This window comes from Notolepis coatsorum (genome assembly GCF_963971535.1).
Source record: "Notolepis coatsorum genome assembly, chromosome: 6".
In the NCBI taxonomy this organism is placed as follows: domain Eukaryota; kingdom Metazoa; phylum Chordata; class Actinopteri; order Aulopiformes; family Paralepididae; genus Notolepis; species Notolepis coatsorum.
The window spans coordinates 183,273,295-183,292,763 of NC_140170.1; the positions used below are offsets into that span (position 1 = coordinate 183,273,295).

General features: G+C 45.2%; 1 protein-coding gene across 1 annotated transcript in view; it reads right to left on the reverse strand.

The window, feature by feature from the left end:
• Window positions 1–2,878: 2,878 nt before the first annotated feature.
• Window positions 2,879–19,469, reverse strand: part of LOC311231220 (serine/threonine-protein kinase 4-like) — a 93,775-nt gene continuing 77,184 nt past the window's right edge. The window contains exon 11 of the mRNA XM_084317763.1: window positions 2,879–10,345. Coding sequence (XP_084173889.1) covers window positions 10,187–10,345 — 159 coding nt within the window. The 3' untranslated portion in view covers window positions 2,879–10,186. The remainder of the gene's footprint in view (window positions 10,346–19,469) is intronic.

Genomic DNA, 19,469 nt, shown 5'->3' on the forward strand with positions numbered 1-19,469 from the left:
TCATTATAACATGTAGACCACTCATTATAACATGTAGACCACTCATTATAACATGAAGACCACTCATTATAACATGTAGACCACTCATTATAACATGTAGACCACTCATTGTAACATGTAGACCACTCATTATAACATGTAGACCACTCATTATAACATGTAGACCACTCATTATAACATGTAGACCACTCATTATAACATGTAGACCACTCATTGTAACACAGACCACTCATTATAACATGAAGACCACTCATTGTAACACAGACCACTCATTATAACATGTAGACCACTCATTTGAACATGTAGACCACTCATTATAACATGTAGACCACTCATTTGAACATGTAGACCACTCATTTGAACATGTAGACCACTCATTATAACATGTAGACCACTCATTATAACATGAAGACCACTCATTGTAACATGTAGACCACTCATTATAACATGTAGACCACTCATTATAACATGTAGACCACTCATTATAACATGTAGACCACTCATTATAACATGTAGACCACTCATTATAACATGTAGACTACTCATTATAACATGTAGACCACTCATTATAACATGTAGACCACTCATTGTAACATGTAGACCACTCATTATAACATGTAGACCACTCATAACATGTAGACCACTCATTATAACATGTAGACCACTCATTATAACATGTAGACCACTCATTGTAACATGAAGACCACTCATTATAACATGTAGACCACTCATTATAACATGTAGACCACTCATTTGAACATGTAGACCACTCATTGTAACATGTAGACCACTCATTATAACATGTAGACCACTCATTGTAACATGAAGACCACTCATTTGAACATGTAGACCACTCATTTGAACACGTAGACCACTCATTTGAACATGTAGACCACTCATTTGAACATGTAGACCACTCATTTGAACATGTAGACCACTCATTTGAACATGTAGACCACTCATTTGAACATGTAGACCACTCATTATAACATGTAGACCACTCATAACATGTAGACCACTCATTTGAACATGTAGACCACTCATTTTAACATGTAGACCACTCATTTGAACATGTAGACCACTCATTTGAACATGTAGACCACTCATTGTAACATGTAGACCACTCATTTGAACATGTAGACCACTCATTTGAACATGTAGACCACTTACAGCTCCTTCAAGCCATCATGTTGGCGGCTCCTTTCCGAAGTAACCTTAACTCTGGCGTCAATACGGCTCCTTTTCCGAGTGAGATCGAACTAATGTTCTCCCTTCTGAAATACGGGCAGGCACGTCAAGCACTTCTCTCTCTCTCTCTCACACACACACACACCCTTTTATTATTTGGGCTGAAATGAACACCAGAGCCCTAGACGCAAGGAGAGAAGAGACAGAGATGCTGATTAAATATTCATACCTGCTATCCTGGCAGAGAGGACACACTGAGGGATACAGGACAGGGAACAAGCCATGTCTGGAACTTTAGGACGGTTTGATGGAACAACAGAAGGTTGTTTTAGTAAATATGAACTTTAGGACGGTTTGATGGAACAACAGAAGGTTGTTTTAGTAAATATGAACTTTAGGACGGTTTGATGGAACAACAGAAGGTTGTTTTAGTAAATATGAACTTTAGGACGGTTTGATGGAACAACAGAAGGTTGTTTTAGTAAATATGAACGTTAGGACGGTTTGATGGAACAACAGAAGGTTGTTTTAGTAAATGTGAACTTTAGGACGGTTTGATGGAACAACAGAAGGTTGTTTTAGTAAATGTGAACTTTAGGACGGTTTGATGGAACAACAGAAGGTTGTTTTAGTAAATGTGAACTTTAGGACGGTTTGATGGAACAACAGAAGGTTGTTTTAGTAAATATGAACTTTAGGACGGTTTGATGGAACAACAGAAGGTTGTTTTAGTAAATGTGAACTTTAGGATGGTTTGATGGAACAACAGAAGGTTGTTTTAGTAAATGTGAACTTTAGGACGGTTTGATGGAACAACAGAAGGTTGTTTTAGTAAATGTGAACTTTAGGACGGTTTGATGGAACAACAGAAGGTTGTTTTAGTAAATATGAACTTTAGGATGGTTTGATGGAACAACAGAAGGTTGTTTTAGTAAATATGAACTTTAGTACAAAGGCACTATCCGTTCCAGTTACGCTGCCAACTTCTGCTGTTGCCTTTTGATTAATCAGCAGCATCACCAACATTCCCATGAGATTCTATTCATTTGGACTGTTTTAACCCTTTCACTGCCGCACTACCAAACTGTTAACCCTTTCACTTCGACAATACACAGGTTAACCCTTTCACTGCCACACGACAGCAGGTTAACCCTTTCACTGCCACACTACAGCAGGTACAACATGTCGCCCACTTTGCATAGCGTTCATAGACTAGTGTCGATACGGACACGCCGTTTCATGAGCAGAGACCAGCTGCAGAGTGCAGACAGAGTGGAGGTAATGTAGTTATTACAAATGGTAACTCTGACTGACAATAAATGGTAAATGGCTGCATTTATATAGCAGCTTTTATCCAAAGCGCTTTACAATTTGTTCCTCACATTTTACACATTCACACACCGACGGCGGAGGCGACCATGCAAGGTGCCAACCTGCTCATCGGGAGCAATTAGGCTGACTCGGAATCGAAGCAGTAGTGTGACTCTACGCAATATTATTTAGTATTGCTGCTGCCATGCGCTTCATTCTAAAAGTTTATATTCCTAAACAATTATGTATTAAATATTCACGCAAGTACTCAATCTGGGAAAACATTACTCGTGCCCATCTCTAATATATTCCATATTTCATTATCTATACATTTCATCTAAATGAAAAGACAAACAAAGCAAAAAAAAGTCCCTCTAAATCGGTTTTTATTTATTCTTTATTAGGCACAACAACAAAAAATACACAAATCAGTGACATCACATGTATGCATGAACTCTGTTGCATAATTTAAGGCATGTACACCTATATATATATATATCAGAACCATTTTCTGTCAACAAAAACAACAACAGTAAATTGGATCAATGGAAGTGGGAACAGCAGATGCGAGTAGATACCGCAGGTCTCGGTTGACCTATGACCTTGGACCTGAATATATAGTAACTGTATCGGTGTGGAGCGGGTGCTTCCGTCCTCCCGGATCAGATCTTTACTCACTTTGAAACAATATCAGCCTGAAGAAACGACACACAGGCAGCGGAGGAACGAAACACAAAGCATCCGGTGCATGAAGCTGAGTCACTAACGCCTGGTCTCCACTAGCCAGGGTTTAGCCGTGCTGTGGCCTTGTCTCCACTAGCCAGGGTTTAGCCGTGCTGTGGCCTGGTCTCCACTAGCCAGGGTTTAGCCGTGCTGTGGCCTCGTCTCCACTAGCCAGGGTTTAGCCGTGCTGTGGCCTGGTCTCCACTAGCCAGGGTTTAGCCATGCTGTGGCCTGGTCTCCACTAGCCAGGGTTTAGCCGTGCTGTGGCCTGGTCTCCACTAGCCAGGGTTTAGCCGTGCTGTGGCCTGGTCTCCACTAGCCAGGGTTTAGCCGTGCTGTGGCCTGGTCTCCACTAGCCAGGGTTTAGCCGTGCTGTGGCCTGGTCTCCACTAGCCAGGGTTTAGCCGTGCTGTGGCCTTGTGTCTCCACTAGCCAGGGTTTAGCCGTGCTGTGGCCTGGTCTCCACTAGCCAGGGTTTAGCCGTGCTGTGGCCTGGTCTCCACTAGCCAGGGTTTAGCCGTGCTGTGGCCTGGTCTCCACTAGCCAGGGTTTAGCCGTGCTGTGGCCTGGTCTCCACTAGCCAGGGTTTAGCCGTGCTGTGGCCTTGTGTCTCCACTAGCCAGGGTTTAGCCGTGCTGTGGCCTTGTCTCCACTAGCCAGGGTTTAGCCGTGCTGTGGCCTTGTCTCCACTAGCCAGGGTTTAGCCATGCTGTGGCCTGGTCTCCACTAGCCAGGGTTTAGCCGTGCTGTGGCCTTGTGTCTCCACTAGCCAGGGTTAAGCCGTGCTGTGGCCTTGTGTCTCCACTAGCCAGGGTTTAGCCGTGCTGTGGCCTGGTCTCCACTAGCCAGGGTTTAGCCGTGCTGTGGCCTCGTCTCCACTAGCCAGGGTTTAGCCGTGCTGTGGCCTGGTCTCCACTAGCCAGGGTTTAGCCATGCTGTGGCCTGGTCTCCACTAGCCAGGGTTTAGCCGTGCTGTGGCCTGGTCTCCACTAGCCAGGGTTTAGCCGTGCTGTGGCCTGGTCTCCACTAGCCAGGGTTTAGCCGTGCTGTGGCCTGGTCTCCACTAGCCAGGGTTTAGCCGTGCTGTGGCCTGGTCTCCACTAGCCAGGGTTTAGCCGTGCTGTGGCCTTGTGTCTCCACTAGCCAGGGTTTAGCCGTGCTGTGGCCTGGTCTCCACTAGCCAGGGTTTAGCCGTGCTGTGGCCTGGTCTCCACTAGCCAGGGTTTAGCCGTGCTGTGGCCTGGTCTCCACTAGCCAGGGTTTAGCCGTGCTGTGGCCTGGTCTCCACTAGCCAGGGTTTAGCCGTGCTGTGGCCTTGTGTCTCCACTAGCCAGGGTTTAGCCGTGCTGTGGCCTTGTCTCCACTAGCCAGGGTTTAGCCGTGCTGTGGCCTTGTCTCCACTAGCCAGGGTTTAGCCGTGCTGTGGCCTTGTGTCTCCACTAGCCAGGGTTTAGCCGTGCTGTGGCCTTGTCTCCACTAGCCAGGGTTTAGCCATGCTGTGGCCTTGTCTCCACTAGCCAGGGTTTAGCCGTGCTGTGGCCTTGTCTCCACTAGCCAGGGTTTAGCCATGCTGTGGCCTTGTCTCCACTAGCCAGGGTTTAGCCGTGCTGTGGCCTTGTGTCTCCACTAGCCAAAGTTTAGCCGTGCTGTGGCCTGGTCTCCACTAGCCAGGGTTTAGCCGTGCTGTGGCCTGGTCTCCACTAGACAGGGTTTAGCCGTGCTGTGGCCTCGTCTCCACTAGCCAGGGTTTAGCCGTGCTGTGGCCTTGCCTCTACTAGCCAGGGTTTAGCCGTGCTGTGGCCTTGTCTCCACTAGCCAGGATTTAGCCGTGCTGTGGCCTGGTCTCCACTAGCCAGGGTTTAGCCGTGCTGTGGCCTGGTCTCCACTAGCCAGGGTTTAGCCGTGCTGTGGCCTCGTCTCCACTAGCCAGGGTTTAGCCGTGCTGTGGCCTTGTGTCTCCACTAGCCAGGGTTTAGCTGTGCTGTGGCCTGGTCTCCACTAGCCAGGGTTTAGCTGTGCTGTGGCCTCGTCTCCACTAGCCAGGGTTTAGCCGTGCTGTGGCCTGGTCTCCACTAGCCAGGGTTTAGCCGTGCTGTGGCCTCGTCTCCACTAGCCAGGGTTTAGCCGTGCTGTGGCCTCGTCTCCACTAGCCAGGGTTTAGCCGTGCTGTGGCCTTGTGTCTCCACTAGCCAGGGTTTAGCTGTGCTGTGGCCTGGTCTCCACTAGCCAGGGTTTAGCTGTGCTGTGGCCTCGTCTCCACTAGCCAGGGTTTAGCCGTGCTGTGGCCTGGTCTCCACTAGCCAGGGTTTAGCCGTGCTGTGGCCTCGTCTCCACTAGCCAGGGTTTAGCCTGGCAGGATCCCAGCTGAGACACCTTTCACAACCTGACCAGACCTGAGCCAAAGCCGACTGGGACTGATGTATCATCGTAGTTTAGCTTGTGTACCACCAACTAGCGCATACCATGCTAGACCATGACTAGCCCCAGCCAGACTGAACATAGCTAATGGAGACACAACCCCAACCATACCATACCATACCATGCTAGACCATGACTAGCCCCAGCCAGGCTGAACAAGGCTAATGGAGACAAGGCATAATAATATCACAGGGGTGAGCTGATGGAATATGACTATGAGGTCCAGGACAGTGACTTCAGCTTCAGTAAGTGGTAAAGAAATGTCAGGATCGTATGTCACCAGTGACACTGACTTTTCTTTGTTTTGAAAAGTTAAATAAAATGAAATAAAAAAACAAATCTGAATAATGTTATACCGACGGTCGACCCCATGTCACGACGTCAAAGCTGTTTCTTTATGGCTCTGTGTGAGTTGTTCTCCAGTGATTTGCTACATGAACTCTGAATCATCATTGTTCCAACAGTGTAAATCCACCCGGCAGACAACAGAGCAGCTCAAGCGACAGTATTAACACAAACAATACAACGTGGTTTCAACATAAATAGACTGATTGATAGAGAAGACCAAATCAACAAGCACTGATTGATCAGGAAGACCAAATCAACAAGCACTGATTGAGAAGACCAAATCAACAAGCTCTGATTGAGAAGACCAAATCAACAAGCACTGATTGAGAAGACCAAAATCAACAAGCACTTATTGAGAAGACCAAATCAACAAGCACTTATTGAGAAGACCAAATCAACAAGCATTGATTGATCGAGAAGACCAAATCAACAAGCATTGATTGATCGAGAAGACCAAATCAACAAGTACTGATTGATCGAGAAGACCACATCAACAAGTACTTTTGAATAGCTATAAAAGCAACATCATGTCATAATAAAACAAAAACAAATCAACTCAGATCATTAAATCAATAATTAGCACAAAGAAAATCAGTAGTACATCCAAACTTGACAAGATAAGGCAGTAAAAAAAAGACATCCCTTTAGCTCCGTTTGTAACACGTTACCCTTCCAGAGAACTGACTTGTGCTGATATGAATTGTGCTTATGATTCCACGGAGAAAAGGAATTCTATAGTCGAACGAGTCATGGCTCAAGTCCAGGAATTAACTAAATATTATTGAAACAAATCTCCAGACAACAGACAGGAATTAAACAGCCCTTTAGGTCTTTATGCTAATGTTTTGTCAGGGAATCTAGCCATAAAACTAGAACATACCCAGTTGCCTTATCTCAGTATTCTGGCTCTTCAAGACTTTAATATCAGGGCTGCACCTCGTAGTCGATGAATTGTTCCATTTGCTTGAACAAGACTTTGTTACTCCATTAATTAATTAGTTTACCTTTTTCCACGCTAGACGGGTTATTTCCTGGAATTAAAAAGGAGGTCCTTGTGCATTATTGCATGGTGCGAAACTCACATTTTTACAGATTTGATGAAGAAATCAATTAAGTCAACAAGTCCAGGTGAATCCTTAGTGGCGGGTTTTGTTAACATGTTAAGCCACTGCAAAATAACCGAAGACGTCCCGATTTTGAGACATTTTCTTTGTCGTTTTGAAAAACTGGAGGTTTCCCCCCCGACATTTCTTACATCATCTTATTTTTTCCAATGAAGACATTGGCATTTACCCCTGCCGCCTCCCGCACAGCACCGGCATTCATTCACCTTGCCATGGTAACGTTATAGTGAAATAGGACAATTCAGAGTAGAAGTCTAGACCTTTTTTCCCCCTCTGAGGACCGTGGACAGACCGTGGACAGACAGTGGAGAGACAGTGGACAGACAGTGGACAGACAGTGGACAGACAGTGGACAGAGAGTGGACATGGTTCTTTGCGTGAAGGACTCTCTCACCTGCGTCTAGTCATTCGTAATCACTTGACATCATGAATATACACACCTGAGATTTGTGACCCGAGAAGCTAGCTTGCCCCACTGATGCACACATTCCTGTGGTAATAATAACTACATGTTTTCTTCCTCCAAACATACTGTAGAATGAAGGTATTTCTTTGTTTTAAATGAGTTGTTAAAATAGCTCTACATTCTGACAGCCGCCGCGGATACTGATACCCAGTGTTTGGTCAGTGACGATATGTGGCTCAGGAGGTAGAGCGGTCGTCTGGTAATGGGGAAGGTTCCCGGTTTGATTCCGCCTCCTCCCGGCAGCGTGTCGAAGCGTCCTTGAGCAAGACACTGAAGCCTTAACTGCTCCCGATGAGCAGGTTGGCACCGTGCATGGTCGCCTCCGCCGTTGGTGTGTGAATGTGTGTTATAAAAATGCACCATTTACCCATTAACCCATTAACATGGGTCTCCCAGTCCCTCTGCTCCGCAGTAAACAGGAAATACATTTTCTGGAATCCAGTTCCCACTTTATCCAATCAGGAGAGAGAACCCTTTGCCAGATTTGCTTACTGCACTGGCAGATTATTCTACTTGTTTATGGCACATATTTGCTTAAAACAATTTTTTTTCCTTATTTTTAAATCATGACATTTTTGCAGTGTGGAGTTCTCTCTCCTGATTGGATAAAGTGGGAACGGGATACCAGAACATTTTATGTTCTATTTACTGCAGAGTGGAGGGACTGGGAGACCCATGTTACTGACCAGACACTATATATATATGATGGCTGTCGGAATATAGAGCTATTTAATACTTATTTTAACTAAAATATACCACTTACAGCACCTTTTAAGAATAGCAAAAAAAGTTCAAAGCTTCTCTTCAAAATTCTAAGTTTCTCTTTTCATCCATCCATTTTATATGCATTTTGAACTTCTAAAAATTCTGTTTGAATTTGTAATCTCGACGACATTGCAAATGAGGGCAAAACCTCAATGTGCCTTTTTCGAGAATAAATAAAGGTTTAAAATCATAGTCAATGACTGGCTAAAACTGCTCTGTGGAATGTTTACACCCAAAGTTAAACCAGACTTCGATCCGTCATCATTTAAAATCGTTTCACTTTGACGGTTTGCTTTAGTCTGCTACAAGTAAAAGATGGGACTGGATTGGCACTTTTGGTCAGTAATACAATATTGACAGACCAACCAATCCCAGCGATGTAAAGCCTCGTCGAATGTGTTCCAAATATGAATCAGACGGATCTGTGATCAGTAGAGGAGGGGAGGCACTCCACAGAGAGCCACAGGAAGTGGCTGAACCAAGGCAAATCATAATTGAAAAACTTCACCTTCAAAAAATACCCTTAAAAACACTTTTTTCCCTTAATTCCTTTACCGAAACTGATATCAATCAGACTCTGGGGAAGATGGTAAATAAATGTTATTTCCCCACATCTTGGGAGTGCTCCCTTCCGTAACCGCCCACAGCTTAAATCTGACTCTGATTTATTAATTTTTTTTATTGTGCTCTCAAGAGAAACAGCCTCCCTCCAATACCCTCACATCCGAAGGCAAGGTTAACTTAACTGCACTTTGGCTGAACACAACTTTGCGTTTTAAAAAGATAAACTTTACTCTGCGCACAACGAACGGACCCCGGGGGAGAGAAATAAAAGGCGTACCGAATCACAAACGACAAAGGTGTCATAAAGCACACGCGCTGAAAAGAAGCCGCAGGAGAACATTACATTGTGCTGTATTCTTTTCTCTGGTTAACCCGTGCTCCATCAACGATGAGAGGAGAGTTCAACAACAACAATCGTAAACCGTTGAAGGGTGAAGCGACAAAACTGACATCAGTACCGAAGGCGGCGGGCGGAAAAGGACGCTTTGTACCGAGAGAGTCGATACTTTGGGATCCAAAGTGCCCTTTTGACGATCATCACAACACATGCTTGGTAGCACGTGGTTCATGTACGAGAGGGAACAGAAGTCCAGGACAGTCGTTGGGGGGGATGTATCAAAAGTACAATTGATGAATTCTTGTTCGTCCGACGCCGTTCTTGAAAACTGAAAAAGAAAAACGACAAAAAAGAAGGCGTCGATATGTCCGGAGGCTATTGTGGAGACAGGAAATGAGCACCTGGTGTCAGAAAGGAGCAGAAAACCCACCAGGATCTTCTAGAACTCAAAGAACATCTCACTTTAGAGTTCTCCTGACGTCGTCATCATCAGCACCAGGTTTCATTCTGCAGAAGCTAACGTGTCAAGCTAACAGAAAACCCTCACAGGTCTTTCTGACATATGGGTGTGGGGGGGGGGGGGGGGGGGGGGTTGTTGCAAGGAAACTAGAATGTCCAACTATCTGACGTTGTGCAAGACGTTGCCGAAAACCTCAGATATCTTACCGACAACTTTGCCGAAACCGTTTGGGAACTTTTAGCCGTTCCAATTAGTAGATGTGGTAGATTTTGTGAGCCTTTGTCGTGGTCAAATCTTAGCGGAAGGTTTCGTTAACATGTTAAGCCACTGCAAAATAACCAAAGACGTCCACAATTTCGAGCCCATTTCTCAGTCGTCGTAGAAAAAACATTTCTTTGCGTCGATCCGGAGAACCTCACGTGTCCCGCTGTGAGCGAACGTACGGACCTCCGTCCCCCCCCCACACACCCCCCCCCCGCGCCTCAGAAGTTCTGCTGCCGCCTCTTCTTGGCCTCGATGGCGTCCAGGATGGGCTGTCTCTTGGCCTGGTAGCGCTGCCGGATCTCCTCGATCTCCTGCTCCATCTGGGGGTCCAGCGAGGCCAGACGCAGACGCAGGTCCTCCACCGTCCAGGTGCGCATCTGGAACACACACACACACACACACACACACCAAGGGCAAACGTCAATTAGGAATCATCCTAGATACAGATATAGTTTCTAACATTTAGAGGTGATGGGAGTCCAGGAGAGACCCAGTGAACGACACTGACTCCCCCAGTGAACCACATTAGACTCCCAGTGTCGGCACGGTGGTGTAGTGGTTAACACCTGACGGCAACAAGGTCCTGGGTTCGATGCCCACTTGGGGACCGGGTTGGCAGATGGGGTATCTCCCGGGCATTCCTGTGTGGAGTTTGCATGTTCTCCCCCCGTGCTCTGCAAGGGTTCCCCTCCCAATAGACCTGTTCTCGCTGTAGACAAACATACTCAGCACTACCGAATGAGTCACGTGACTAAGTTTCCCCCTACCTGCGCGAGCTGCTGCGCTAAAAAAGTATGACGGGCTCTATGGAGAAACCATGACACTACTAAAAGTAGTTTCAAACTAAAATGGCTGGATGTCATCCCAGAGGAGGACAGACATCACCACTAGTCCTAGAGACCAGCAGGTTTAATGCCACCTAGAGGAGGACAGACATCACCACTAGTCCTAGAGACCATCAGGTTTAATGCCACCTAGATGAGGACAGACATCACCACTAGTCCTAGAGACCAGCAGGTTTAATGCCACCTAGAGGACAGACATCACCACTAGTCCTAGAGACCAGCAGGTTTAATGCCACCTAGAGGAGGACAGACATCACCACTAGTCCTAGAGACCAGCAGGTTTAATGCCACCTAGAGGACAGACATCACCACTAGTCCTAGAGACCAGCAGGTTTAATGTCACCTAGAGGACAGACATCACCACTAGTCCTAGAGACCGACAGGTTTAATGCCACCTAGAGGACAGACAGACATCACCACTAGAGACCAGCAGGTTTAATGCCACCTAGAGGAGGACAGACATCACCACTAGTCCTAGAGACCAGCAGGTTTAATGCCACCTAGAGGACAGACAGACATCACCACTAGAGACCAGCAGGTTTAATGCCACCTAGAAGAGGACAGACATCACCACTAGTCCTAGAGACCAGCAGGTTTAATGCCACCTAGAGGACAGACATCACCACTAGTCCTAGAGACCAGCAGGTTTAATGTCACCTAGAAGACAGACATCACCTCTAGTCCTAGAGACCATCAGGTTTAATAGATAGAATAGATCTTTATTTGTCATTGTTGGTACAACGAAATTTGTTAGGAACATCACCACTGGCATACAACATAAGATATAACATGTGCAAAATAATAATGTCAATAATAATAGTAATATAGTAATAAAGTAATAGAGTATCAATGTCCCAATGTCCCAATATATAACATACCATCATTGTCCCAAGTGCATCTAGTGCGTGTGCAAATAAATTAATAAATATAAATATTTCAGTCCAGTGAGTTGATGGAAGGAGGGGGGGGGGGGGCGTTGACTTGCAAAGGATGAAGTATTGTATAGTGCAGCAATGCAAGTCCGGTTCACAGTTATTGTTGTAATGTGGGAGTGGGAGTTATGTCACCGGGGGTGGGATGCGGGGGGGGGCAAGTTGATGTTCGTTGTTGAGCAGCCTGACAGCCCGTGGGTAGAGGCTGTTGGTCAGTCTGCTGGTTCCGGACTGGATGGATCTGTACCTTCGACCAGAGGGCAGCAGTTGAAAGAGATGGTTTGCTGGGTGGTACTGGTCTAGTAAGATGTTATTTATACGCCGTAGGCAGCGGGAGGTAAAGACTGTGGAGATATCTGGGAGGCTAGCTCCAGTGATCCTCCTCGCAGCCTTGACCACTCTGTGGAGGGCCTCCTTCTCTGCCCTGGTGCAGCCAGTAAACCACACCAGTAGTCCGTACGTGAGTACACTCTCTACTGCGCAGTGGTAGAAGTTGGCCATCAGTCCCTGTGGGAGTTTAGCCCATTTAAGCTTCCTGAGATAGAAAAGGCGCTGCTGTGCTTTGCCCACAGCAGAGGCAATGCTGACCCCCCAGGACAGGTCATCAGACATTGTCACGCCCAGAAACTTAAATTTTGAAACCCTCTCCACCTCCTCATTCCCAATGAGGAGTGGAGAGTGGCTGAGGTCACCAGTCCTGCGGAAATCGATGATCATCTCCTTGGTCTTCGTGGGGTTGAGAGCAAGGTTATGACCATCGCACCACTCCACTAGTTGCTCAACCTCCCTCCTGTATGAGGTGCCACCTAGATGAGGACAGACATCACCACTAGTCCTAGAGACCAGCAGGTTTAATGCCACCTAGAGGACAGACATCACCACTAGTCCTAGAGACCAGCAGGTTTAATGCCACCTAGAGGACAGACATCACCACTAGTCCTAGAGACCAGCAGGTTTAATGCCACCTAGAGGACAGACATCACCACTAGTCCTAGAGACCAGCAGGTTTAATGCCACCTAGAAGACAGACATCACCACTAGTCCTAGAGACCAGCAGGTTTAATGCCACCTAGAGGACAGACATCACCACTAGTCCTAGAGACCAGCAGGTTTAATGCCACCTAGAGGACAGACATCACCACTAGTCCTAGAGACCAGCAGGTTTAATGCCACCTAGAGGACAGACATCACCACTAGTCCTAGAGACCAGCAGGTTTAATGCCACCTAGAGGACAGACATCACCACTAGCCCTAGAGACCAGCAGGTTTAATGCCACCTAGAGGACAGACATCACCACTAGTCCTAGAGACCAGCAGGTTTAATGCCACCTAGAGGACAGACATCACCACTAGTCCTAGAGACCAGCAGGTTTAATGCCACCTAGAGGACAGACATCACCACTAGTCCTAGAGACCAGCAGGTTTAATGCCACCTAGAGGACAGACATCACCACTAGTCCTAGAGACCAGCAGGTTTAATGCCACCTAGAGGACAGACATCACCACTAGTCCTAGAGACCAGCAGGTTTAATGCCACCTAGAGGACAGACATCACCACTAGTCCTAGAGACCAGCAGGTTTAATGCCACCTAGAGGACAGACATCACCACTAGTCCTAGAGACCAGCAGGTTTAATGCCACCTAGAGGACAGACATCACCACTAGTCCTAGAGACCAGCAGGTTTAATGCCACCTAGAGGACAGACATCACCACTAGCCCTAGAGACCAGCAGGTTTAATGCCACCTAGAGGACAGACATCACCACTAGTCCTAGAGACCAGCAGGTTTAATGCCACCTAGAGGACAGACATCACCACTAGTCCTAGAGACCAGCAGGTTTAATGTCACCTAGAGGACAGACATCACCACTAGCCCTAGAGACCAGCAGGTTTAATGTCACCTAGAGGAGGACAGACATCACCACTAGTCCTAGAGACCAGCAGGTTTAATGTCACCTAGAGCAGGGGTTCCCACAGTCGGGTTCGCGACCCCCTGGAGGGTTGCGAGCCGCCGCGGGGGTGGGGGGGTTCGGGGGGGGGACACCAGATGATTTCCCACAACAACAACAAAAATCCAAAAAGAAAAAATGAAAATGTTTTAACTATTTTTTTTATGGAGTCAGGCCACTGAACTTAGAAGCAGGCCAGGCCAGTGTTTCTGGTTGCAGCAGCGCAATAGTTAGATAACCTAGGTGGGGAACAACCAGGAGATCACTGCAACTCACACAAGTTGGAGAACTATCTCTCTCTCTCTCTCTCTCACACACACACAAAGGGAGCCGCATGTGATTGGTGGAGGCGGGACCCTTACAAAAAACTGTTGTTGCTAATCATTGACACATGCTAGCCTGTAATAATCTCCCCCAGAAAAATCTACTTTGCATTTGATATATTGCAAATATATGCCATCACACACACTGGCATTTAAAGGGTTAGAATTATAAAATGAATATGTGGTGTTATGATCAGGGCTGAAGTTGAATAAAAGATTGTATTATTTTCAATCTGACATTACAAAAAAACAGAAAATCCATCAAAATCAGTGTTGTTGCTAATCATACATATGCTAGCCTGTTTTTTAACAATAATTTGTGATGCCATCACAAACACTGGCATTTAAAGGGTACAAATAAAAAAAAATCCTGCACCAGAAGTCTTTGTAATAAGAAATGTCCTGGTGGGGGACCCCCAGACCCCCTGCTTAAACAGTGGCCTGACTGGGGCTATATTTTGCACTATATTTCCTGGCCTGAATGATTTCCCCAGTCCGGCCCTGGTTAAAAGCCTCCAATGCTTATTTTAATTAGTGTGTGTGCGTTTGAACGTGTGCATGTTTCAACCAAAAAATACAATCTTTTATTCAACTTCAGCCCTGATCATAACACCACATATTCATTTTATAATTCTAACCCTTTTAAATGCCAGTGTGTGTGTGATGGCATATATTTGCAATATATCAAATGCAAAGTAGATTTATCTGGGGGGGATTATTACAGGCTAGCATGTGTCAATGATTAGCAACAACAGTTTTTTGTAAGGGTCGCGCCTCCACCAATCACATGCGGCTCCCTTTGTGTGTGTGTGAGAGCAAGAGAGATATTTTTATTTTATTTAACCTTTATTTTACCAGGTAGTCACTTGAGATCAAACTTGTGTGAGTTGCAGTGATCTCCTGGTTGTTCCCCACCTAGGTTATCTAACTATTGCGCTGCTGCAACTAGAAACACTGGCCTGGCCTGCTTCAGTGGCCTGACTGCATTAAAAAAAATTAAAAATTAAAAATCATCTGGCGACCCCCCCGCGGCGGCTCGCGACCCCACTTTGGGAACCCCTGAGCTACTGTAGGGGAAATTGAGAATGAGGTTAGTTTCTTAGTTAGTGTTACTGTCCCGTCTACAGGGACGTAAGGGAGTTACTTTTTTGGTTTATTTATGTTGATTTTCTTGAGCGGGATGAATATGAAAAACTTGTTTGTAGCAGATTTTATTTGCCAAGCGTAGGAGAGAAGGGGGTTGGGCACTTTGTGTGCATGACATGAAAAATGTAATAATCAATCAATCAATAAATCAATAACTTTTGAGTGCTGTTATTCTCGTTCTCTAAGAACGCACCGTCGATTAGCAGATGACAAATTAACGTATGTATCTCAAAGCACGAAAACGACAACGATTAAACACGTCAGGTTTGTACAATCAGCTTGTAATTACAATAGTATATTCTACCCATTTAGTTTGGTGTTTTTATGGTGAAGCTTTAACACGGCAGTGAACAGAAGCTTCTGAATCTCACCACCTCGATTATGCCACTCGACCATCACAGCGGTGGCCGTGAATAAACATGATTTTAATGCAGGGTACAAATGAGGCTATTAGACCCACTGAGTCTCAGGTATCGCCACCACAGACTTCTGGATCGATAAAGACACCAAAGCCAACCTCGAAACTCCTGTGTTGTTATCATTACAGAGGGTCATTTGAGTGCGCATCTCATTTCTCGCAGGCCAGGAGATACTAAAGGAGAGGAACACAGTGTGCGCGCCAGTGCTGCCTCTGAGGTGTTGATGGAATTAGTCTGTGATGACTCCGTAGAATAGAATAGAAATACTTTAATCATCCCAAGGGAAATTTGACACTAGAAATCGCTCACATTAAACATTTAGACAGAACAAAGTCACGAATAAGAATAACAAAACAAATTGCCTAAGAATAAGAATAGAATAAAATATACAGTAAAAATATACAGTAAAAATATACAGAAGTCTACAATAAGTGTAATATTGAACAGTGTTGTTTTAAAAGTAAAAGTCCAGGAAGATGGTAACTGTCACTCTGTGCTCAGTGATGCATTGTATAGTCTGATGGCTGTCGGAATGAAGGACTTCCTGTGCCGTTCAGTGCTACATTTAGGTAGTGTGAGCCTGGCACTGAACCTGCTCCTCCTGTCAGCCAAGTCTGTGTATAGTGGGTGGGAGGGGTTTTCCCTGATGGCCTGGAGCTTAGCAAGGTTCCTCCTCTCCGCCACCATCGCTAGGGAGTCCATCTCCACCCCAACCACGCTACTGGCCTTGCTGGCCCGCTTATCCAGCCTGGTTGTGTCCCCTGCTCTCAGTCCGCTGCCCCAGCAGGTCACAGCGTACAAGAAAGCCCCCGCCACCACCGACTCATAGAACATCCTCAACATCCTTGTACAGACATTGAAGGATCTCAGCCTTCTGAGGAAGTAGAGTCGGCTCTGGCCCTTCTCGTAGAGTGCCTAGAGTACAACAGTTCATTGCACACGGCGGGTTAGCTAGTTACCTTGATAGCATCAGCAAAACAGCATTCGATATACAGTAGGTATTGGTCTCAAACCTTGGAATATCACAAGCTGAACCTTAGAATAACCTGAACTGAACTTTAGAACACAATGAACCTGAGAATAACCTGAACTGAACCTTAGAACACCCTGAACCTTAGAATAACCTGAACTGAACCTTAGAATAACCTGAACTGAACCTTAGAACACCCTGAACCTTAGAATAACCTGAACTGAACCTTAGAATAACCTGAACTGAACCTTAGAATAATCTGAACTGAACCTTAGAATAACCTGAACTGAACCTTAGAATAACCTTAGAATAACCTGAACTGAACCTTAGAATAACCTTAGAATAACCTGAACTGAACCTTAGAATAACCTTAGAATAACCTGAACTGAACCTTAGAATAACCTGAACTGAACCTTAGAATAACCTGAACCTTAGAATAACCTGAACTGAACCTTGTTTGTTTGTTTATTAACACAGTTAAACAGAAGTAAAAAAACAATACATAATAAGTTATAACGATTGTGAAGGAGAAGTTAGAAGCCTAGAGGCTTATCAAGAACTTCCCCTGTTTTATAAAATCAAACATACAAAAATATGCATAAAATACCAGAATACATTCAGAATAACCTGAACCATAGAATAACCTGAACTGAACTTTAGAATAACCTGAACCTTAGAATAACCTTAGAATAACCTGAACTGAACCTTAGAATAACCTGAACTGAACCTTAGAATAACCTGAACTGAACCGTAGAACACCCTGAACATTAGAATAACCTGAACTGAACCTTAGAATAACCTGAACTGAACCTTAGAATAACCTGAACCTTAGAATAACCCGACTCCTGACCGTGATGAGGGGGAGGGTGGTCATGTGTCAAGTGTATCCGTTTTAGCAGGTAAGATAGGATACATGTATTGGCATGCATTCAATCCATGCTGTGTGTGTATTCCGAGCCTGACCGAGACATGGCGTCTACTCCAGCTCCGTCCCGGTGGGATTCCCCTGCCGCCTCTTACCAGCAGCAGCACTCCACTCTGCAGCTATTTGTTACCCCGCGATCAATGGAGCTGAAATAACACGCTCCTGAAATAGACAACCTTCACCATGGAAGGTCCTACCACTGACCACCGGGGTCAAAGGTCGAACGCTTCCTCCAGCCTTGTGCAGGGCTTTGTAAAATGGACCCACATTAACACATTGGTCGCCAAAAACGGCTTACGACGTATTTGCCCGCCATGCGCTGAACGCCAAGAACGGCGAAAGCCGTTTTTTAAATCAATATTTAATTTTTTCGCCATGGCATTCATAATTCATCCAGGCAACCTCCGACCCTGCAGTGGGACCCTGAATGAGATTGCAACGCCTCAATACCGCCGCCTGGTGGATGGTCGGGCGAGTTACACTCTCAAAACCGGAAGTTGTGATCGGTGCGTCGAGGAAATCCCTCCGGCAGTAATATCTTGCTACGGGACTACAGACAAACACTGGCGTGCATTTGGATCGCTTCCTTAACGCAATAATCTATATGATTTCAGCGTTTATTGCGCCATACAAACCGGAAATGGATCTAGGCGATCAGCGTCAAATAATTGGGATCTTTTTCTTCCAGTCTCATCGGCGAACGGTAAGAGGACAGTAACGTTATTTTCAGCCAGATTGCAAACTGTGCGTTTCTTTGTTTGCAAACAGTCTGATCAATATATAAAGCCGTTACTGACGATAAAGGAATTATAGACGACCCCCGCCCCCCCTTTCCTCCACGCATGATGAAGCATAATGTATACCGATCATATACATTTTAATTTTTTAATATAGCGTGTATAGGAAAGAAACGGCAATCGATAATCTATCATATGCGTTTGGGCCTATAACTAGCGTTTTTGGAATTACAGCAGAAAAGCTTAAAAACATACTTATATTCAAGACGGTATTAACATAATGTATGAATGAAAAAATATAACGTTCCCACATCCGGAACGATAGATAATCGATGTTGAAGGGGCCATAGTAATGTCGATATAGCTATACAATTTAAAAAGTTATAGCCCTGCAAAGAAGGTAAACATCTCCATAGGCTTTCAATGTGGCAGACTGGGTACTTTGATGGGTACAATGGCTGGCAGTCAATGTGTTAAAGGTGCTATAGATAATGTTTACGTAGACTAGAGTAATCATTTAAAATAAATAATAAATCCACAGAGCTTTTAGAAAGGTGCAGAATAAAAGTATTGCTTTGCTTCCCCCCTAAAAAATATTGATTAATGAATTTATACTTTCCATAAATACTGCAATTGTGGTCTGGGCCTTAGAGCAGACTTACTATGATGAATAGTCATCACTGTAACCGATAGCATGGCCATTTCATTGACCTTGCCTGTAATGTCAAACGGATGATGTTGTTTAGGGCTGCTGGAATTCTACAATGTGTTTACATCCAAGAGAAAGACTGTTTGTGATTTTGATGCATCGCCCTAGCCCCTAGATTATCCTTCTGTGATGCTTTGTCTAAATTAACTCAACTGAACAGAACTCCCATCCACTACACTGTGTGCATTAAACTCACAGGAAATACAAGAGCATTAGAATCATATCAAAAAGCATTTCAAAACCCCTCTCCATCCACTCCACTAGGTACATTCAACTCTCTATGAAGGTGAGGATGTTATGAGAGCTTTAGATTCATATCAAAAAGCATTTCAAAACACCTCTCCATCCACTCCACTAGGTACATTCAACTCTCTATGAAGGTGAAGAGGTTATGAGAGCTTTAGATTCATATCAAAAAAGCATTTTAAAAACCCCTCTCCATCCTACTGTACGCCTGACTGTGTAATCGTTCGGGGGAAGCGGGAAAATATTTGCCGTTTCCATGAAACATTTATCCTACGAGCCTCCTGTGAACCCATCGCCGAT